Source organism: Mustela lutreola, chromosome 1 (genome assembly GCF_030435805.1).
Source record: "Mustela lutreola isolate mMusLut2 chromosome 1, mMusLut2.pri, whole genome shotgun sequence".
Lineage (NCBI taxonomy): Eukaryota > Metazoa > Chordata > Mammalia > Carnivora > Mustelidae > Mustela > Mustela lutreola.
This window is the reverse complement of record NC_081290.1, coordinates 182,726,664-182,747,208: the sequence shown is the minus strand read 5'-3', so window position 1 is coordinate 182,747,208 and position 20,545 is coordinate 182,726,664. Positions and strand designations below refer to the sequence as shown.

General features: G+C 37.8%; 1 protein-coding gene across 4 annotated transcripts in view; it reads left to right on the top strand.

The window, feature by feature from the left end:
• Positions 1–20,545, top strand: part of ARHGAP20 (Rho GTPase activating protein 20) — a 130,300-nt gene that overhangs the window by 95,513 nt on the left and 14,242 nt on the right. For all 4 annotated transcript variants that reach the window (XM_059179980.1, XM_059179966.1, XM_059179989.1 and 1 more), the window contains exons 7-9: positions 2,418–2,495; positions 4,810–4,876; positions 7,116–7,304. In XM_059179980.1, the coding sequence (XP_059035963.1) occupies positions 2,418–2,495; positions 4,810–4,876; positions 7,116–7,304 (334 nt within the window). The remainder of the gene's footprint in view (positions 1–2,417; positions 2,496–4,809; positions 4,877–7,115; positions 7,305–20,545) is intronic.

The window sequence follows — 20,545 nt, the reverse complement described above, 5'->3', positions numbered from 1 at the left end:
CTGGTGATTCACAGACCTGTACCCCTGGGGATAAAAATATATGTTTATAAAAAATAAAAAATTATTTAAAAAAAAAATTTAATTTAAGGATAGGTTTTCAGACTTTAAAAAAAAAAAGCAGATGCCTTTAATAAAATTAAAGCCCAACATATAAAACATCTGTGGCACTCTGGTAGAATACAGACACTGGGGTGGGTGCTCTAAGCCCTGCCTGTTGGCTTCTGAGAGACTTTTGCATAATCTTTGGAGTTCAAGAGCACAATTTGAAATCAATTAGCAAACAAGTTTAAGAGGCAATTAGTCATGTCAAATAATCAGCTCATAGAGGGAAAAAAATACTGTAATGGAAAGATAAGGGGTGAATGGTCAGTGGATTTCACTTAACATTATTCGTACAACATTTTTGTTTTTATATCATTTTGTTTCTGCCTATACTACTTATTTATACCATTTAAGTCTTATCAGGGACACAGCCCTAATTGCTGATTTATCTGGTAATTAGAATATGTAAAACCTCTCTGCATAGTAAATCCTTCTTTTTTGATAGGGTAGCGTTGTCTTACATTTAAATGTCTTAGAATTCAGTGAACTCTATATAGATACCCCCAAATCTTGTTAAACCCTTTTTTGTTTGTTGCAAACTGTTTTTAAGTATTAATTTCTAAATGTTGTTTAGCACAGAGCTATCAGAGATCTATTCAATAGCAGAGTTGGCAACAGAATTAAGGTTTCTAAAATTCTCAGTCTGTTTGCCAGATTCACTGGTTTTCAGGTATCTGCACATTTCAACACTGAAAACCTCGGTAGCCACAGTGTTTGACATAGTGCTCGATAAATAGTGGTTTTTTAAAAATTCTAAACTTTAAATGTCTTTTTGTAGCCAGTTTTTATTCTGATTTTACCTCAGCTTCTTACCATCCAAAGAAATGACTGCGAAACCCACACTGTGAAACAGTGCTCAGGAACAAGGAGAAAGTGATCGAGTGCTCTCTCATTACGGAAATACAATTTACAATTATGAGATGATAGGGAGCGCTGGCTGCACTAGATGTGGGGGAGGTGGTTTGGGAGGGTGGTCCATGTACTCTCTCTCTCATGTGTGGTTAATCCTTTTCTTTCTTGCTGAAGGTTTTTTTTTTTTTTAATTTTTTATTTTTTATAAACATATATTTTTATCCCCAGGGGTACAGGTCTGTGAATCACCAGATTTACACACTTCACAGCACTCACCAAAGCACATACCCTCCCCAATGTCCATAATCCCACCCCCTTCTCCCAAACCCCCTCCCCCCAGCAACCCTCAGTTTGTTTTGTGAGATTAAGAGTTACTTATGGTTTGTCTCCCTCCCAATCCCATCTTGTTTCATTTATTCTTCTCGTACCCACTTAAGCCCCCATGTTGCATCACCACTTCCTCATATCAGGGAGATCATATGATAGTTGTCTTTCTCCGCTTGACTTATTTCGCTAAGCATGATACGCTCTAGTTCCATCCATGTTGTCGCAAATGGCAAGATTTCATTTCTTTTGATGGCTGCATAGTATTCCATTGTGTATATATACCACATCTTCTTGATCCATTCATCTGTTGATGGACATCTAGGTTCTTTCCATAGTTTGGCTATTGTGGACATTGCTGCTATAAACATTCGGGTGCATGTGCCCCTTTGCTACAGTAAGATCTTTGTAGTTTCACACCATAAAAATTTGAGTATTTCCCCCAAGCAGTAACATCTGGCACTCATGTCAGAACATTTGCATAACTTTTGCTTTTGGCCGAAGCATAACTGTTTTGTTATGTTTTTTCCAGTGTGACCCAGAGCGGTTGCGAAGTATGGCAATGTATAGTATCATAAAAACATCCATAAGTTTCCATTTTGTTCATCATTGATAACGTCTTGGCATTTTTTCTATATTTCTAGTCATCAAATTATACATAATAACTAAGGCTAAATAGGCTTAATTGTTATTTGACCAATATGATAAAAACTGTGAGGCAGAAACATGCTGATCCCTTAAAAATGTCCTCTCTCCTAGCTCATCCATTTGTTAACCCAAGGGATTCAATTCCTAAAAATTCATAGAATGAAGATAGAGTCATAGAATGAAGAACTATCTAAAACCACCTTCTACTTAAGACGTGACAAGTTGGAAGAAATTGCTGAAGGTTTTATATTTTGTGAGCTACACATTATTTATATTAAGAGAAATAAATGTTTTATCAAAAGGCATAAGGTATAATAGAACGAAAGTAAATTATCATCAAGGGCTTGTTGTTCTACTTAAGTCATGTGCTTTACACTGTTAACACTTGAAATCAAATTTGCCTTTGGGTAATCATTTCATAATAATTATTTATTCACCTGATTTAATACTCTTTATTTATAACTACATTTCTTATTTCTTTTTTCCTACAGTCTAAAACTATAACAGTAACAAATTCAGATACAGCAAATGAAGTTATCAACATGTCACTACCAATGCTAGGGATAACTGTAAGTTACTCTACTAGATATTCTCAATTAAAAACAAACTTTGATACTTTAGAGTCATAAAATATTATCCCTTTCATCATAAGACAGCTAATTACTAGTGATACCAAATTCATGTTTTATTCCTAAAAATGAAGAAAATAAGGACAGTAAAACTTTAATATTAGATGCTACTTCTTATTGACATGAGACTTACGTGAACTCAAAAGCATAATATGATAAGGCTATAATGTTAGAGTGATAATAATGTGTATTTTTACTGTATATGCCATATACGTATACAGATGGAGGGGTTTCATGGTCTAAGATTCTAATGAGAAAGTTCTAACCTCCTTCCTACTTGTCTCTCTCTGACTGTCCTTTTCCTCTACCTCTATCTCCTTTTCTGATTCTTCTCCTTTACCTAATTATTATTCTATGATCCCAAGATTCCATCCATCTTAGGATGATGAATTCTGAAGGATTTGCTCTGTAGTAGAATGTATACATGAAGAACCCATAGCTAGAATCTATATTCACTGGCTGTAGATCCAGAAGGTGAGATGGCTGGTAACTCTAATGAATTGGTAAATTAAAAAAACAAGCTTTGAGTTAGATTGTGAGGTTAGAGAGCTTTAGTGTGCATACCACCTGTTCCCCTGTTTTGCATTTAGCTTCTGCTTCTTTCTGGTTTTGGGGCCAAGGTAAGTTTTTGAAATTCTATTAATGGAGAAGATTGGCGTGTTTGAGGATGAGGTAGGGAGAACACTGGAAAGTTCTCATCTCCCCCTTATCATTAGATAAGCACCACACAGTGGGTCTTACATTACAAGAAGTGACTTTCAGAAGGTTGGAAACTAAAGGAAGCATGTGAATAATGCCATTTCTTGAGTCAGATTCTCTCTAAATATGAAAGCGTAGTTACTATAATGTAACATGTCACATGTTTGGGGTATGCCATAGTCTGCTAAGTTACATTTGGATTTACTCAGACACGGTACTATCATAAGCCCATAAGCACTCAGAGAAATCAGACTTTAGGGTAAGAAATCTGATTTTTTTTTTTTTAGAAATCTGATTTCTTTTGGTAAAGGTTGTAAAGATGTAAGATATGATTAGATTTATATACACTGGGAAGAAAAGGAGTAGTTTAAGGGAAAGGAAAGGAAATTAATTAATGACATGACTTATTTTATTTATGCTTTTCCTTTGAAAAAAGTGATCCATCTCCTGAGACCAAAAATATTTCTATTCATTATAATTAAGAATCGAGGTTATTTGGTTATACTCTTCTATTCTAAAGGATTATTACAATGTTTTCACATACTACCAGAAAAAAAGGATTTTCATTAGATTGCTTGTTCTCCCTATTTGCAATAAAATTTTATGATTAGAGGACGGGGACAGGAAGTGACAGAGTACAGGAGGGGGCCAGAGGCTGTTCTCCACAGCCAGAACCTTCCATGATAAGGTCAAGACCATGATTTTTAATCAAAAAATAAAAGCAAGAATATTGAATATTGCCAATCTCTTCTAGTCTCACTTAAAACATTTTTACTCTATCCCCTCCTAAAGGATACAGCAAAGTCTACATAATTTAGTATTATGTCTTCCAAATAAGATTTTTTAGTATTGCTGGACTATAATTCTGCTAGTGAACAATTTCATTGTTTTCTATGACTGGGCCTATTCTCTAGACAGAATTCTTGTCCTTGCTGTTCCCAGGACTGGACTTGCCCAAAAAAAAATCAGTGTTGACTGTGCCAGCTACCTATCTCCTCAGAGCCTCTTGGTCATTCTCCTTCTGCTCAGAAATAGCTGAACTAATACTCAGCCTTTGAGATTTTAGATTTTCGTCTCAGGCCCAGCAAGGTTTTGGCTTTCTGAATACCAAGGATGTCTTTGCAAGGGCTTGCTGGAGATTAAGTCCTGTATTCTCTGAGAAGTCCAGAGACATAGCAGAAGTTAGGACTCTAAAGAAGAGATTAACCTTGTAGAAAACCAGAACATTTCTTTTTGCTTTGTAAAGAGGTCTGTAATTTTATGATCTGTGGGCTATCCATAATTGTGAGGGCTGCTTCCATTGTAGTCTGTGGACCCCTTGTCATCACTAGGGAAAAGGGGCAGAAGTCCTGAGTCCTCTGCTAGGGATGAGACAGGAGAAGATAGGTTGTAGCAATTAACATTGCCATCTTCAGAAATTGTATCCACCCCAATGAACCTGAATAGCATTTACAGCAACCCCACTTTTTTTTCAAAACATAAATATGGCCCCCAAAAGTCTCCTTATTTAATTACCAAACATGAAAGAATTATCGTTACTTCTTTTATCCCCAAGGGCTCTGAGAGAGATTACCAGTTATGGGTCAATTCTGGCAGAGAAGAAGCGCCATACCCACTTATTGGTAAGTTCCTTCAAAAATCTAAGATGAGATTATGATTCTAAATGTCTCAAAGAATTGGTCAGGTGGTCCTAAATGTTAAGCACGATCAAATATTAAATCTCATATATCTGTTCATTCATTTGATACATACCTAACAGCCATTTCCTAAGTCCTAGGCAAATGCTGTCCCTTCACTCAAACAGCTAGCAGTATAGTTAGTTAAGAAGAGAAATGTCAATTTCTCTTTCTATTTTTTCACTTTATAAACTGCTATTTTGCAAATCTTTTTAAATTTTTTTTCTATAAGAAACCAATATGTATTGGTATTCCTTTTCCCTATACATTTATTTTTCACATTCAATTCTTGAATTTCCTATTCCCTTTCCTCCCTACGACATTGCCTTTGGGGAAGACTTTCTATACTCCTGTCATGCCTCTTAATTGATCAGTGCTGTTCAAAACCTGCCCTGGGCATCATAATGACAATGAGATTAACCCATTTAGAGTCCTAAAAATATTCACTGACTTATCAGCTGGTTATTATTTCTCGACTTTGCTATTTCTCTAGATGGATTTTCCAGCATTTGTTCTGAGGAATTAATTGGTTAATAGATTACATCTCACCTTGTTTAAATTATTCAGCTAAAAAAAATACTTCTTGATCAGTAAGGTCACTCCATGTAGTTAACAGAAGTAGAGCAATTGAAATAAAGGACAGTATCTATAGCAGATCTTGAAATAATGACAGTAATAATGATGAAGAGGATGATTTCTGCTGATAATTTTTAAATGCTGATTATCTGCCACATATTGTGCAAAGCATATCATGTGCATTATCTCATGTAATCCTTTCATTTACCTGGGAGAGCACTACTTTGTAATTCAGGGTGTTTCAAGTGATCTGCATAATCTAAAACCAAACCTTTCTATAGAATATGCATTCTCACACTTAAAGTAAGCTGTCATGTACATAGCTGAGGCCCAAATTCACTGCATTTCTAGATTCTTTTTTTAATGTCATTTTCATAAAAATTCTTGAATAACCAAGTTATTATAAAAATCAAATAAATACTTAACATAATTATTTTCATAAAATATATTAATTAGAACTATTTAGATGTCAGCTTTCAGACTTAAAACAGCTTTAAGCTTCATTGATAACTCACTAAAAAAAGAGAATAACCATGGGACATGATTTAGCAGCAGTTGTCTATTGTGTATTTAAGTAGTGTGCCTTGGAAACTTCAACTCAAGTTTAGCTACAAGCTATTTTTTTTTTTGGCCTTAATCCCTTAATGCTCAATATTATTGGAATGTTGATATTGTGTACCTGTGCTGGATGGAAAGGGAAGGGAAGAGTTCACAGGGTTACATTCAGTAATAGATGAGGAGTAGAACAGAACTTACTCTCTGTACTTAAAAGAAAAAGAAAAAAAGGCAGACTTACAGCACAAGAGTACTTGAAGATTTAAGTTAAGAAAATGCAATCACTGAAAATATTAAAAAACAAAAAGTCATATTGCAGTCAGACCTCTTGGGTTTAGTTCTAGTTTGTAGATTACTTTTTTGAATCTTGTTTCTGTGTTTCACGTGCCCTGCTGCAGTCTTCCGTCTGATTATTGCCTGTGAACACCACCTTCAAAGGGCAGCAGAGGGAAAGAAGCATGAATCAAACTAGTCCTGATTCTCTGGAGTAACTCTGATGACCTAACTAATAAGAAGTAATGAAATGTCTTTTTCAGACAGACATCTTGTGTTGAATAGTGATGCTTGAAATACATAGTTCTTTGCCCTTACTATTTAAATTTTATTATAAAGTTCACTTACTTGATCTTTATCACTGTGTGATAAGTAGAGTCAATGTTTTAAACCATGAGAGATGTCAAGGACTTGCTGAAGATTTATAGATATAGTGTCAAAAGAGAACTAGAGTACCTTAAATAATCCTGCAAACATAGGAAAAGTCAACATCCTGCAGCTCATAGACGAATCTGTGCATTCCAAAGAAGATACTCTTTAAGGATTTTTTTTTCCCTTTGCTTTTTTCTGACTCCCCCACCCAACCATCACCTGCTTAAAACTACATTGAAGGGGCCACCTGTGTCGTGTGGGGTCTGCAAGTGTGGGAGCACACAGTGATCGCGCAGACCTCTTCACTCCCAAAGTTTTAGGAACGAACAACAGTGCATTCTCATATTTAGCTCACATGCTCGTGGGGCTGGTCAGCCTAACGTCTACATTTAGATTTTTCTCTGTGTAGGGCATGAATATCCCTATGGAATTAAAATGAGCCATCTTCGAGACACTCTGCTCCTGACACAGGGATCGAAGGATTCTGGCACGCCTTCCAACCTTCAGGAGTCCCTCCTCATGGAGCAGCTGCCCCGGGAGACACAGTGCCAATTCACCCTGCGGCCCAGCCGCCTGGCTGTGGCCCAGCAGCTCAGTGGTGAGTGGCTTCTCCTCCTTTGTGGAGACTGAACAACAAGTTTTATTCTTGGAAACAAAGTTAGTACAAATGCATAGCCCCCAACCTTTAGCCAGATGAGGTCTTTTCTTCTTTTTAATTTTCTGAGTGTTTTGAAGGAAAAGATGGGAGTTTTAGAAGATAATTTTATTTTTATTTATTTATTTATTTTCAGCATAACAGTATTCATTATTTGTGCACCACACCCAGTGTTCCATGCAATCCGTGCCCTCTCTAATACCCACCACCTGGTTCCCCCAACCTCCCACCCCCCGCTGCTTCAAACCCCTCAGATTGTTTTTCAGAGTCCATAGTCTCTGATGGTTCACCTTCCCTTCCAATTTCCCTCAACTCCCTTCTCTCTAACTCCCCATGTCCTCCATGCTATTTGTTATGCTCCACAGATAAGTGAAACCATATGATAATTGACTCTCTTTGCTTGACTTATTTCACTCAACATAATCTCTTCCAGTCCCGTCCATGTTGCTACAAAAGTTGGGTATTCATCCTTTCTGATGGAGACATAATACTCCATAGTGTATATGGACCACATCTTATCCATTCGTCCATTGAAGGGCATCTTGGTTCTTTCCACAGTTTGGCGACCATGGCCATTGCTGCTATAAACATTGGGGTACAGATGGCCCTTCTTTTCACTCCATCTGTATCTTTGGGGTAAATACCCAGGAGTGCAATGGCAGGGATATAGGGAAGCTCTATTTTTAATTTCTTAAGGAATCTCCACACTGTTTTCTAAAGTGGCTGCACCAAATTGCATTCCCACCAACAGTGTAAGAGGGTTCCCCTTTCTCCACATGTTGCTTCCTGTCTTGCTAATTTTGGCTATTCTAACTGGTGTAAGGTGATATCTCAATGTGGTTTTAATTTGAATCTCCCTGATGGCTAGTGATGATGAACATTTTTTCATGTGTCTGATAGCCATTTGTATGTCTTCATTGGAGAAGTGTCTGTTCATATCTTCTGCCCATTTTTTGATATGATTATCTGTTTTGTGTGTGTTGAGTTTGAGGAGTTCTTTATAGATCCTGGGTATCAACCTTTTGTCTGTACTGTCATTTGCAAATATCTTCTCCCATTCCATGGGTTGCCTCCTTGTTTTGTTGACTATTTCCTTTGCTGTGCAGAAGCTTTTGATTTTGATGAAGTCCCAAAAGTTCATTTTTGCTTTTGTTTCCTTTGCCTTTGGAGACATATCTTGAAAGAAGTTGCTGTTGCTGATATCGAAGAAATTACTGCCTATGTTCCCCTCTAGGATTCGGATGGATTCCTGTCTCACGTTGAGGTCTTTTATCCATTTTGAGTTTATCTTTGTGTACGGTGTAAGAGAATGGTCGAGTTTCATTCTTCTACATATAGCTGTCCAGTTTTCCCAGCACCATTTGTTGAAGAGACTGTCTTTTTTCCACTGTATATTTTTTCCTGTTTTATCAGTGGATTTCTTATACACTAACAATGAAAATACAGAAATGGAAATTAGAGAATCGATTCCATTTACTATAGCACCAAGAACCATAAGATACATGGGAATAAACCTAACCAAAGAGATAAAGGATCTGTACTCGAGAACACTCATGAAAGAAATGAAGAAGACACAAAAAGATGGAAGACCATTCCATGCTCTTGGATCGGAAGAATAAACATTGTTAAAATGTCTATACTGCCTAGAGCAATCTATACTTTTAATGCCATTCCGATCAAAATTCCACCAGTATTCTTCAAAGAGCTGGAACAAATAATCCAAAAATTTGTACGGAATCAGAAGAGACCCCGAATTGCTAAGGACATGTTGAAAAACAAAAATAAAACGGGGCATCACATTACCTGATTTCAAGCTTTACTACAAAGCTGTGATTACCAAGACAGCATGGTACTGGCATAAAAACAGACATATAGACCAGTGGAACAGAGTAGAGAGCCCAGATATGGACCCTCAACTCTATGGGCAAATAATCTTCGACAAAACAGGAAAAAATATACAGAAGAAGATAATTTTATAAATGATCAGAAGACATGACTGACTTGGAGTCAGCAGCGAGTAGTAGTACCATCTGTTTCTTCTTTTTTCCCTCTTCCTTCCCCTTTAACCTTGTGCTCACTGCCACATCCAAGGCGCTGAGCCATGCTGCAGGTGTTTTAATGTCTTCTTTGTGCTGTGATACATTGCACTGTGTGTTCCCCTCAGTTGTCACACTGTAAGCAGGAGCCTGTCCATATCGGGTGTCCGGACACTGTGATGCCGTGTGTGGATCTTAGTATGGATAAGTCTGGGAAAATTAAGATGATTCCCATAGACATCTCTCCTTGGTCTACTAATCTAATCTGAATTCTCTGTGAATATAGCCATCTCTTTTATGTACTCCATAATAAAGACTCTAGAATGATAAAAATGATATTGAACATAAGAGGACTATTATTTACCCTAACCCCAGTTTGAGCTTTAATCTAACCTCAGTTTAAAAGTGAGACTGTATAGGAAATAGGAAATGTATCATGCAGGTAATGGGAGTGGGGTTGCAGGTCTGTGGCCGCCTTAGTGGTAAAATACCATTGGAACTATAGTTTGATCTCAGAAAATAACTGCTACAAATTTGTGTAAGAATGGAAATCTTGCTGCTTTTACTTTTGACAGCATGAGAAGTGTAAAAATAGTTCAACGTTTCTTGTGATTAAATGTCAGTTGTTTCAAAATGTACCTTTCCAAAGTTTTTTTATGTAAGCATTTTTTTCCTTGTAATTTAGGTTGATTTATTAAGAAACATCCTCAAATTTGCAGTAAAAACTAATTTCCAAAGCCATTCACCACAAAGAAAGTTCTTCTCATTCATAAAAATTTCAATCTCAGCCCTGAGTTCAAAGATCACTATAAAACTTTACCTCCTCTTTAGCCACTGAGCTGCCATGTGATAGCACAGGTCAGGCTCTTCAGCTTCTGTTTCTGAAAGAAATTTACAGAATTGGCAGCGAGTAAGTCCAAGAGAGTGAATGAAGTTTACCTGGACACTACTGATCCAGTAACACCTGATAGATGCAAATACTTCCCGCATGGTACCACTGATGAATAAGCATTAAACACTACATTTTCACAGACATTGTACATTTGTTAAATTACATCCTTTTCTGCTCCACACACTTTGACTACCATAGCAGATTCCACCTCAGGCTATACTGAAGTATTACAGTTTCTCCAATTTTTTAAAATTATTCTCACCTATAGTTGTTCCATGCAGACTAGTCAAGGCTAATACCTCAGTCTCTTCAAACAAAGCACTGACTTCTTGAATAAACAACTGAGTAGAATGTATTGGTAACATCTGCCAACTCATCAAGAACCAAGGATAGTGGTTTGAAATAGTATCTTGGTCTTTTTAGATTCCTATTGATATTACTGGGAATGTCCTCGACTATTCAAGCAACAGTTCTCACCATAAGGCTAATAGTCTTTTTTTTTTAATATTTATTTCTTTATTAGAGAGTGTGTGCACATGCACAAGTTGGGGGAGGGATAGAGAGGGTCAGAATCTTCAAGCAGACTTCCTGCTGAGTGTGGAGCCAGATGTGGGGCTCAGTCCCACAAAACCGGAGTCAAAACCAGGATCAGATGCTCAACTGACTGAGCCCTCCAGGCGCCCAGAAGGCTAATAGTCTTAAGTCTAGTTTTTCTGTACACATCTCTTCATCTATTGCAAGTGCACAAAATAAGCAACTCCTAATTGGTAAATGGCTTTCCTTGCATTACTAGTAATTAGCCACTCAGAAACTGACTTTTATTGGAACCTCATTTTTATTTGTTTTTTGGGGGTTTTTTGTTGTTGTTCTTTTGGGGGAGGGGGAGAAATTCCATAGTGCTGAATGTTCCATTTTAAATACCCTGAATTCTTATAATCAGTACTTTCTTCTGAGTTGGGACTATTGTGATGAGTTCTTAGTATGATGATGTCAGCATATATTATATTCTTGTAGCACAGTTGTCATATTATTGCATGATTAACACAATGCTCTGTCATTTATTACAACAACAAAGTCATCCACACTGCTCTGTCCTTAAAAGCTCAACACTAGACATGACAGGTAATAAAACATTAATATTTTACAGTATCAGGATATACAAGACACTCAGAACACTATCCAGATATAAATGTGTCGCTGTAGTTTGCTGTATTGGACAGCAGTGCAAAGCAGTGAGAGCACCACTGCTGGTCGTTGTCAGGACCGCTCAGCTCTGCCGCAGAGCATGAAGTGGAAGCAGCCACGGACAGGACTGCATAAGTGAATGAACGCAGTTGTGTTCCAGCAAGACTGTTATAGGTAGTGGTCAAATTTGAATTTCATGTAATTTTCGTGTGTCAGAATATTCTTCTTTTGATTCTTTTCAACCTTTAAAAAACATAAACTTTCCAGACTATCCAAAGAGAGGTGGCAGGCCAGATTTGGCCCATGGAGCATAGTTTGCTTCCTTCAGATGTGGAATTTTATCAAATGCTTTTACTGTTTCTATTGAAATGATCATGTGATTTTTATCCTTCATTTTGGGAATGTGGTGTATCACATTGATTGATTAGCCAATGATGAACCATCCTTGGATCCCTGCAAGAAATTGAACGTGTGTGTGATCCTTCTGATATATTGCTGAATTTGGTTTGCTAATATATTTATGATATTTTTGCATCTCTGTTCATTAGGAATATTAGCCTGTAATTTTCTTTCTTGTAACTTTGTCTGGTTTTGATATCCAGGTAGTGCTGGCCTTTTATTTTTATTATTTTTTTAATTTATTTGAAAGAGAGAGATAGTGAGACAAAGTACAAGAGGGGGTAGGGTCAGAAGGAGAAGCAGACTCATTAAGCAGGGAGCCCGAAGCAGGGAGCCCAATCCTGGGACTCCAGGATCATGACCTGAGTCTAATCCAGTCGTTTAACCAACTGAGCCACCCAGGAGCCCAGTGTTGGCCTTTTAAAATGAATTTGATAGTGTTCCTTCCTCCTATCTTTTGGAGATAGAGAAAGATTTGTATTAATTCCTCTTTACATATTTGGTAGAATTTCCCAGTTAAGCCATTTGGTCCTGGACTTTTGTTTGTAGGGAGGATATTAATTACAGATTCAATCTCCTTACTAGTAATTGGTCTGTTTAGATTTTCTATTTCTTCCATTTTTCAGGTTTGTAAGGTTATATGTTTTTAGGGAGTTATCCATTTCTTCTAGGTTGTCCAATTTGTTGGTGTATAATTGTTTCTGGAAATCTCTTATTATATTCTGTATTTCTGTAGTGTCAGCTGTAATGTCTCCTCTTTCCTTTCTGATTTTATTTATTTGAGCCTTCTCTTTTTCTTGGTGAGCTAGCTTAAGATTTGCCAATTTTTTTTTAATCTTTTCAAAGAAGCAGCTCTTGGTTTCATTGATTTTTCTCTAGTCACTTTAGTCTCTGTTTCCTTTACTGCTCCTCTGATCTTTGTTATTTCCTTCCTTCTACTAACTTTGGACTTTGTTTATTCTTTTTCTAGTTCCTTGAAGTATAAAGTTAGGTGGTTTACTATAGATTTGTCCTATTTCTTGGATAGGCATTTATTTCTATGAACTTGCATCTTAGACCTGCTTCTGCTATGTCCTGTAAGTTTTGGTATGTTGTATTTGCATTTTTATTTGTCTCAAGGTATTTTTTATTTTTATTTTAAAATTTTTTGTCCTAAAAAAAAAATAAAAAATAAATAAATAAAATTTTTTGTCCTATTAGTTTTTCACTGGTTGTTTAATCTCCACATGTTTATGAATTTTCCAGTTTTCTTTTTGTAATTAATTTCTAGTTTCAGTCCATCATGGTCAGAAAACATTCTTGGTATGACTTCACCTTTTTAAATTTGTTAAGACCACTTTTGTGGCCTAATATAAGATCTCTCCTAGAGAATTTTTCCATTTGCACATGAGAAGAATGTGCTTATGCTGTTCTGTTTGGATGGAGTGCTCTGTATATGTTAAGCCCCTCTAGTCTACCATGTTATTTAAGGCCAGTATTTCCTTATTGATTTTTGATCTGGATGATCTGTCCATTGATTTAAGTGGGGTATCAAAGTTCCTTACTGTTAGTATATTGCCATCTACTTCATTCCTTTAGGTCTGTTAATATTTTCTTTATATATTTATATGCTCCTGTTTTGGGTGTATAAATATTTACAAGTGTTATATCCTTTAGTGGATTGACCTCTTTATCATTACATGATACCCTTCTTTGTCACTTATTACAGACTTTGTTTTATAATCTGTTTTGTCCAACGTTGATATAAGTATAGCTTCTTCAGCTCTCGTTTGGTTTCCATTTGCATGGAATATCTTTTTCTATCCCTTCATTTTCATCTGTGTTTGTCCTTAAGTCTGAAGTGAGTCTCTTAGATGTCACAAATGGATGACTCGTGAATTTTTTTTTAATCCATTCAGCCACTCTATGTTTTCTACTCTAATTGGAACTTTTAGTCCATTTGCATTTAAAGTAATAATTGATCTATGTGCTTCTTGGCATTTTGTTATTTTTTTCTGGCTGTTTTTTAGTTCCTCTGTTTTTTTCTTCTTTTCAGGCTCTCTTCCTTTGTGGTTTGATGATTTTCTTTAGTGGGATACTTCGATTCCTTTCTCATTTATCTTTTGTGTGCCTACTCTGGATTTTTGTTGGGTGGTTATCATGAGGCTTACATAGAACAAATTTATAACATTCTAGTTTAAGTTGATATAAGTTTGGATACTTTCTGAAGCTCTACATTTTTACTCTACCCCTGCTGTGTTTTATGTTTTTGTTGTGACATTTTACATCTTTTTATCATGTGTAACCCTTAACTAATTATTGCAGTTGGTCATTCTTACTACTTTTGTCTTTTAACCTTCATTTTAGCTTTATAAGTGATTAATTCACTATCTTATTGTTTTCCATTACCACTGAGAGTTATATTTTTCTATGTTACTAATTAGTTATCACTAATTAGCACCCTTTCTTTTCAGCTTGAAGAAGTCCCTTTAACATTTCTTGTAAGACTGGCTTAGTAGTGATCAACTCCTTTAGCTCTTGCTTTTCTGGAAAACTCTTTATCTCTTCTTTAATTCTGAATGATAACTTTGCTATGTAGTGTATTCTTCTTCTTCCTTAGAAACTTTTTTTCTTTAAGCATTTCAAATATATTATGCTACTTCTATGCTACAGAATCTCTGCTTAAAAATCAAATACTTTTAAGGGGGTTCCCTTTATGTAGCAAGTGTTTTTTCTCTTGATGTTTTTAAGATTCCACCCCCCTTGTCTTTAACTTAGAGCATTTTGCATTTTAATTATAATATGTCTTTGTATGGGATTGTTTGGATTCATCTTATGTGGAACTCTCTGGGATTCCTGGATTTGGATATCTCTTTCTTTCCACAGCTTAGGGAAGTTTTTAGCCATTATTTCTTCACAAAAGTTTTCTGCCTTTTTCTCTCTTTCTTCTCCTTTTGGGAATCCTAAAATGAAAATTTTGGTCATCTTGATATTGCCCCATAACCCCCTTTAACTGTCTTTACTCTTTTTTTGTTCCTGTTTCTTTTTGCTGCTCAGATCAGGTAAGTTCCTCCACCTGGTTTTCAGGTTCACTGATCCTTTCTTCTACTTCCTCTATTCTGCTTTTGAACTCTTCTACTGTGTGTGGTGTTTGTGTGTGTGTGTGTGTGTGTGTGTGTGTCTGTGTGTGGTTTTTTTGGTTGACTTTCTATACTCTCCAGCTCTGTAATTTCTGCTTAGAACTTTCCTGTATTTTCTGTCTTTTTTTTGAACTTCTGTATTTATCCATTGTTTTCCTGATTTCAGTGAGCATCTTAATGACCATTACTTTGAACTCTTTATCATTACTTTTTTTTTAAGATTTTATTTATTTATTTGACAGACAGAGATTACAAGTAGGCAGAGAGGCAGGCAGAGAGAGAGGAGGAAGCAGGCTCCCTGCCAAGCAGAGTGCCTGATGCGGGGCTCGATCCCAGGACCCCAAGATCATGACCTGAGCAGAAGGCAGAGGCTTAACCCACTGAGTCACCCAGGCACCCCAAACTCTTTATCATTACTTATCTCCACTTCATTAAGGTTTTTTTTTGAAGTTTTTTCTTTTGTTTTTAATATATTGCTGTGTTTTTTCATTTTGCTTAATTCTCTGTACAATTTTCTGTACATTAAATGAAATAATTACCTGTCCCAGTTTTGAAGGGCTGACCTTGTGTAGGAGATGAACCTTAACATTCATCCCTGCCCTGGTTGTTGGTTGTCTCTCAAACCTTTGTGATTGTCCAAGAAGCTTATTTCATTGTTATTGTTAATGTCTCCCAGTAATCGAGGGTATGCCAAGATCAGTCAGTATTCCAAAAAGAAGGATCTCATTCAGCACCCAGATTTAAACTGATTGGAAACCAGATCCCCAGGCAGCAGCTTTTAAAGAATGCAAATATATACAGTGCTGTGGGACCACAGGCATACGCCCTGCTGGTCCCTAGAGCTAGGCCATCTGAAGGTGTCCCCTGGGTAGCAGTAGCAAAAATCAGGGCTCCAGATGCATGTATAAGCTTCTTTCAGGGAGATAGTGGTGACCTGCAGGGAAGCAGAGGGGAAGAGCAGAGATGGTGTCTCCTATCCTATGGTCCTTGAGAATAACTTCATAGCCTCTAGATGTATGCCAAATCTGAAGCCAGCCCCTAAAGCTGAATTTCCAGGACTGGCAAGTGGGTCTCTTTCACAGAAATCATGGGGGTATGTTTCAATTTGCTGCCTGCAGTACCCAGGGTGTTGTAGTTTGCCAAGAACTGTCTCTGCCTATTATAATTTCATGTCACCCAGAATTGCAGGTCCCCCTTGGCCTTTAGTACCACGAAATTACTGGGCATCCCCAGCATGACAGCCACAAAGACTGTTCACCAGAAGTGGGTATCTCTGGGAGATACTAGACCTTGAGCAAGCAGAAGAAGAGCAGATAGTATCCACTGGTTGGAGCAAGGCAGAGGGGGAGTGCACAGATGGCACTTGCCCATAAAGATGGAAGAAAAGGAAAAGGAAAAATAAGAAAGAAAGAAAAAAGAAAAAGGTAAAGGGAAATAAAAAGAAAAATTTAAAAAGAAAAAAATATGGTACCTGCCAGCTTTAGTTAGGCATAGGGAGAGTGTAGAAGATGGTGCCCACCAGCTGGAGCATAAAGATGACACCTGCTGCCTGGAAATGTGTGTGTGTGTGTATAAAATTATAAAATATATGTATATAATATACATACCTGTTAGCTTTAGCAAGGCAAACAGAGACCAGGAAGCTTTCATTCCCAGAGAGTATCCCAGTGGATCTCTACCCCTCAGACCAATGTTTTAAAATTTTAGGAAATGAGTCTCTTTCACATAAAGTCTGGGTGCTTTTCAAAGAGCTGCTTCTATACTGGGCTGTGGGGTCCGAGAGTCTGCATATGGGCCTTTCAAGAACCATTCCAGTTTGGCACAACCCTCTGGGTCTCATGGCTGATGACCCCAGTGGTCATCAAAACCATATGTTTAGGGACTCATCTCTCAGGTGCCAGCCAGTCTTACAAGTTGGGGTGTTTAATGTGGGCTACAAACTCATCATTCCTCAGGGAGAAACTCCAGGTTTTGAATTTCTTCCTAATTGTGGATCACATGTCAGGGTGGATTTTATGGTGAGATTGTGTCTCAGTCCTTCCTACCCACTTTGGTGTTTCCCTCTCGCTTGCCCAGTGTGAAGGTGTTGCTCCACCAGTTTTTAGGGTTTTTTAGAAGTGGTTCCATATATAGCTGTAGACTAGGTGTGTCTATGGAAGGAGAAGAGTTCAGGATCTTCCTACATTTCTGTCCTGCTGGGAGAGACAGCGCCTGGGTGGCTCAGTGGGTTAAAGCCTCTACCTTCGGCTCAGGTCATGATCTCAGGGTTGTGGGATTGAGCCCCACATTGAGCTCTCTGCTCAGTGGGGAGCCTGCTTCCCCCTCTCTCCCTCTGCCTGTTTGTGATCCCTCTCTCTTTCTGTCAAATAAATAAATTTTTAAAAATATGTAAGTGGTAAGTATATGGCTTATGACTGAGTATAGTCCATGGTATATATATACCACATCTTCTTTATCCATTCATCTGTCAATGGACATCTGGGCTCTTTCCATAGTTTGAGGTGCAGGTGCCCTTTCAGATCACTACATTTGAATTGTAGGATAGCTCTATTTTTAACTTTTTGAGGAACCTCCATACTGTTTTCCAGAGTGGCTGCACCAGCTTGCATTCCCACTAACAGCGTAGGAGGGTTCCCCTTTCTCCACATCCTCACCAATGTTAGTTGTTTCCTGTCTTGTTGATTTTAGCCATTCCGACTGATGTGAGGTGGTATCTCATTGTGGTTTTGATTTGTATTTCCCTGATGTCAAGTTACATCATGCTAGAATTTCTAATTAAGGTTTTTAAACTATTTTTCTAAGATAATTTATAAACACAAACTTTTAAGAATGGTAACTTTTTAACATTCAAATCCCTAATTTAAGCATGAAGAAACACTAACTGGAATCTTGCCAGGATTATTTAGTAAAGCTAGATTTATATAAATTTAATTTCCCCTACAATTGCATCTCCCTTTTTTTTTTATAGTAATAGCATATTCTCTCATCAGCCTTTGACATTTAGAAAGTAAGAGCTATACATTGAAAGCTCTGTAAGAAAATAACTTTAATGAAATTTTTTTTCTCTCAGTCCCAGAGTGAACTTGAACTCTAAACGCGAGTGTTGTGCATAACAAAAGGCATGGCTGCAGCTGAAAGTGTTTCTGATAAAGTGCAGGCCTCGATTTCTACTTGCTCCTCTGTCAACACTCATAGGATAGCGGGCATGTAACTTTATGATGAGGCATTTTTCCTAAGAAGTATGTGAAAGCTAAAAAGTCAAATAAATCTGATAGTTTTAGAAACAGTGAAACCAGGTTAAATGCAAGGAACCTAGACTGAGTACAACTGCTCAGCACACATATTAAACGAACATTTGCAGTTTGACATTGGTAAACACAGGAACCTCCCTCCTGGGTTTAAGAATGGGTTTCGTTTCCTTCTCTGTCTTTTAAAATGGCAAAGATTGGGAATGTCAGTGCAGGAAGCACTCTGGTTAAGCAGTCTGGTATTCCTTTCTGTCTGCACACTTTCTAAAGGATGTTTCACTAAACGGAGAATGGATTTGAGGAGCGGGTCCTCTTTGTGGGGAGGAGATGGGTTTCTTCGCAGCTTTAGGGAAGACTGCTGGGACCCACAGCCTTGCAAAGCAATACTTTAACATACATTATCCTTTTTAATCCTCTTAATAAGGCTTTGAGGTATAGGTCATACTTCTACTTTAAGGCTGGCAGAGCAGGTGAAGTAATTTGCCCACATAAGTGTCTGAACCAGGAGTCCAACTGAGCTCCTGATCCCAGAGCTTTATACCTGGATGTACGTACACTGGCGAGGCACTCACTGTATTCAGAGGAAGCCAGAGGTGGAAGACAAGATGTTATTTATTTGATTGTCTCCCCACAACTTGGTGTTTGTGGTGTTTGGTTTAAGATGTTTATGCTGAGGAAATAAAATGCTAAGGGACATTGGAACCAAACAGTGTAAAACACTTCTTTAAAATTCTTTATAGAATTTTATATATAAAAAATTGACATTTGACATTGATGACCATTTCCACCCTGAAAAGATCATCTCCTTCAGTGTCCCATTGTTAGGACTATTGACCAGCTGAACGTCACCTGTGGTAGCTTGGTGAGCCGTCAGTGCCACATGGCAGAGTTGGATGACTAAGTCCCACACATTGTCAATGGAGAAAATAGCATTTGATCCTGTGTGGGCACCTCCTGAATGTCATACCACCTCCGATCTCAGTTCCGTTAGTCTTAATCACGGGGCGTTTTGAATCTGCCTCACACATGTGCTTGGTGGTCCAGCCAGAGATTGAGGCAAAATTCATACACAATATCTGGGGCTCCCATATGCATTTTTTTTTCTCCTTTCTGGGATTACACACACACATGCGCATGCTCATGCTCATGCGTGCACACACATGCACACACACACACTTTCCAGCTGCTGTGGTTACCTCCATCTCCATTCTGCAGATTTTCAAGCCAGCGAGAGTGCAAACTTGCCGAGGTTGTAGTGACCCTACCACCCTGGAGCCTATCCTCAGACTAAAAGCTGTAAGAAGGGGAAACTTCCCCTGTGCTGTGCCATTCCCTGTTGCAAGTATCAGACTTTTACCTCCAGTACCCACCTTCTTCCAGCCACTTTTTGGTGCCTTTAAGTAGGCTATTGTATTCTTAAATTTCATTTCGAGGGTGAACAGGCCCAAAAGAACTTTAGAGAGCTGTCTTTTTATGTATCAAATCCTGTGCAAATCCATCAACTTTCAAGTTAAAATTAGATACAGATGACATCAAAACTGTTTAGCACTATGACCTCACAAAATCATGATTCACTGTCGACCTTTCTTCTGCCTATTTTGTTCATGCTGTCCCTTTCCATCTAAATCTCTCCTCAATTCAGTTACTACTTGAGAATGATTTACTGAGTAAATGGTGCAAGACACCATGTCAGGTGCTCTGTTAAAATTTTATTCATTCAGAATCCAGATCAAATGCATGTTCCTCCAGGTTCGTTCCCTCCCTCTTAATAGGTAGATGCGCTTTACCATTCTTCTGAATGTCTTGGGTACTTTGCCCTTCCCTTGCTTCTCTCCCCACCATCACCAGACCTATTTCCCCTGTTAAGGTTCATGATGGCAAGCACAAGTCTCACTCATGTTTGCACACATCTATGCTACCTTAAACATGCTTTTTAAAGTCCAGAACCAAAAAGATACCTTTAAAAAAGTCTTTGCAGTCAAAAGAAGGATGAGGGGTGGAAATGTAGAATATTAGCTTCCTGTCTTTGTTTTCAGCAATAGAGAGGGACATAAAGCAATAAAGCATTAATTTATTTCTAGAGAACATCCTAATAAAAGATAACTCTTGGGGGCGCCTGGGTGGCTCAGTGGATTAAGCCGCTGCCTTCGGCTCAGGTCATGATCTCAGGTCCTGGGATCGAGCCCCGCATCGGGCTCTTTGCTCAGCGGGAGCCTGCTTCTCTCTCTCTCTCTCTGCCTGACTCTCCGCCAACTTGTGATCTCTCTCTCTGTCAAATAAATAAATAAAATCTTAAAAAAAAAAA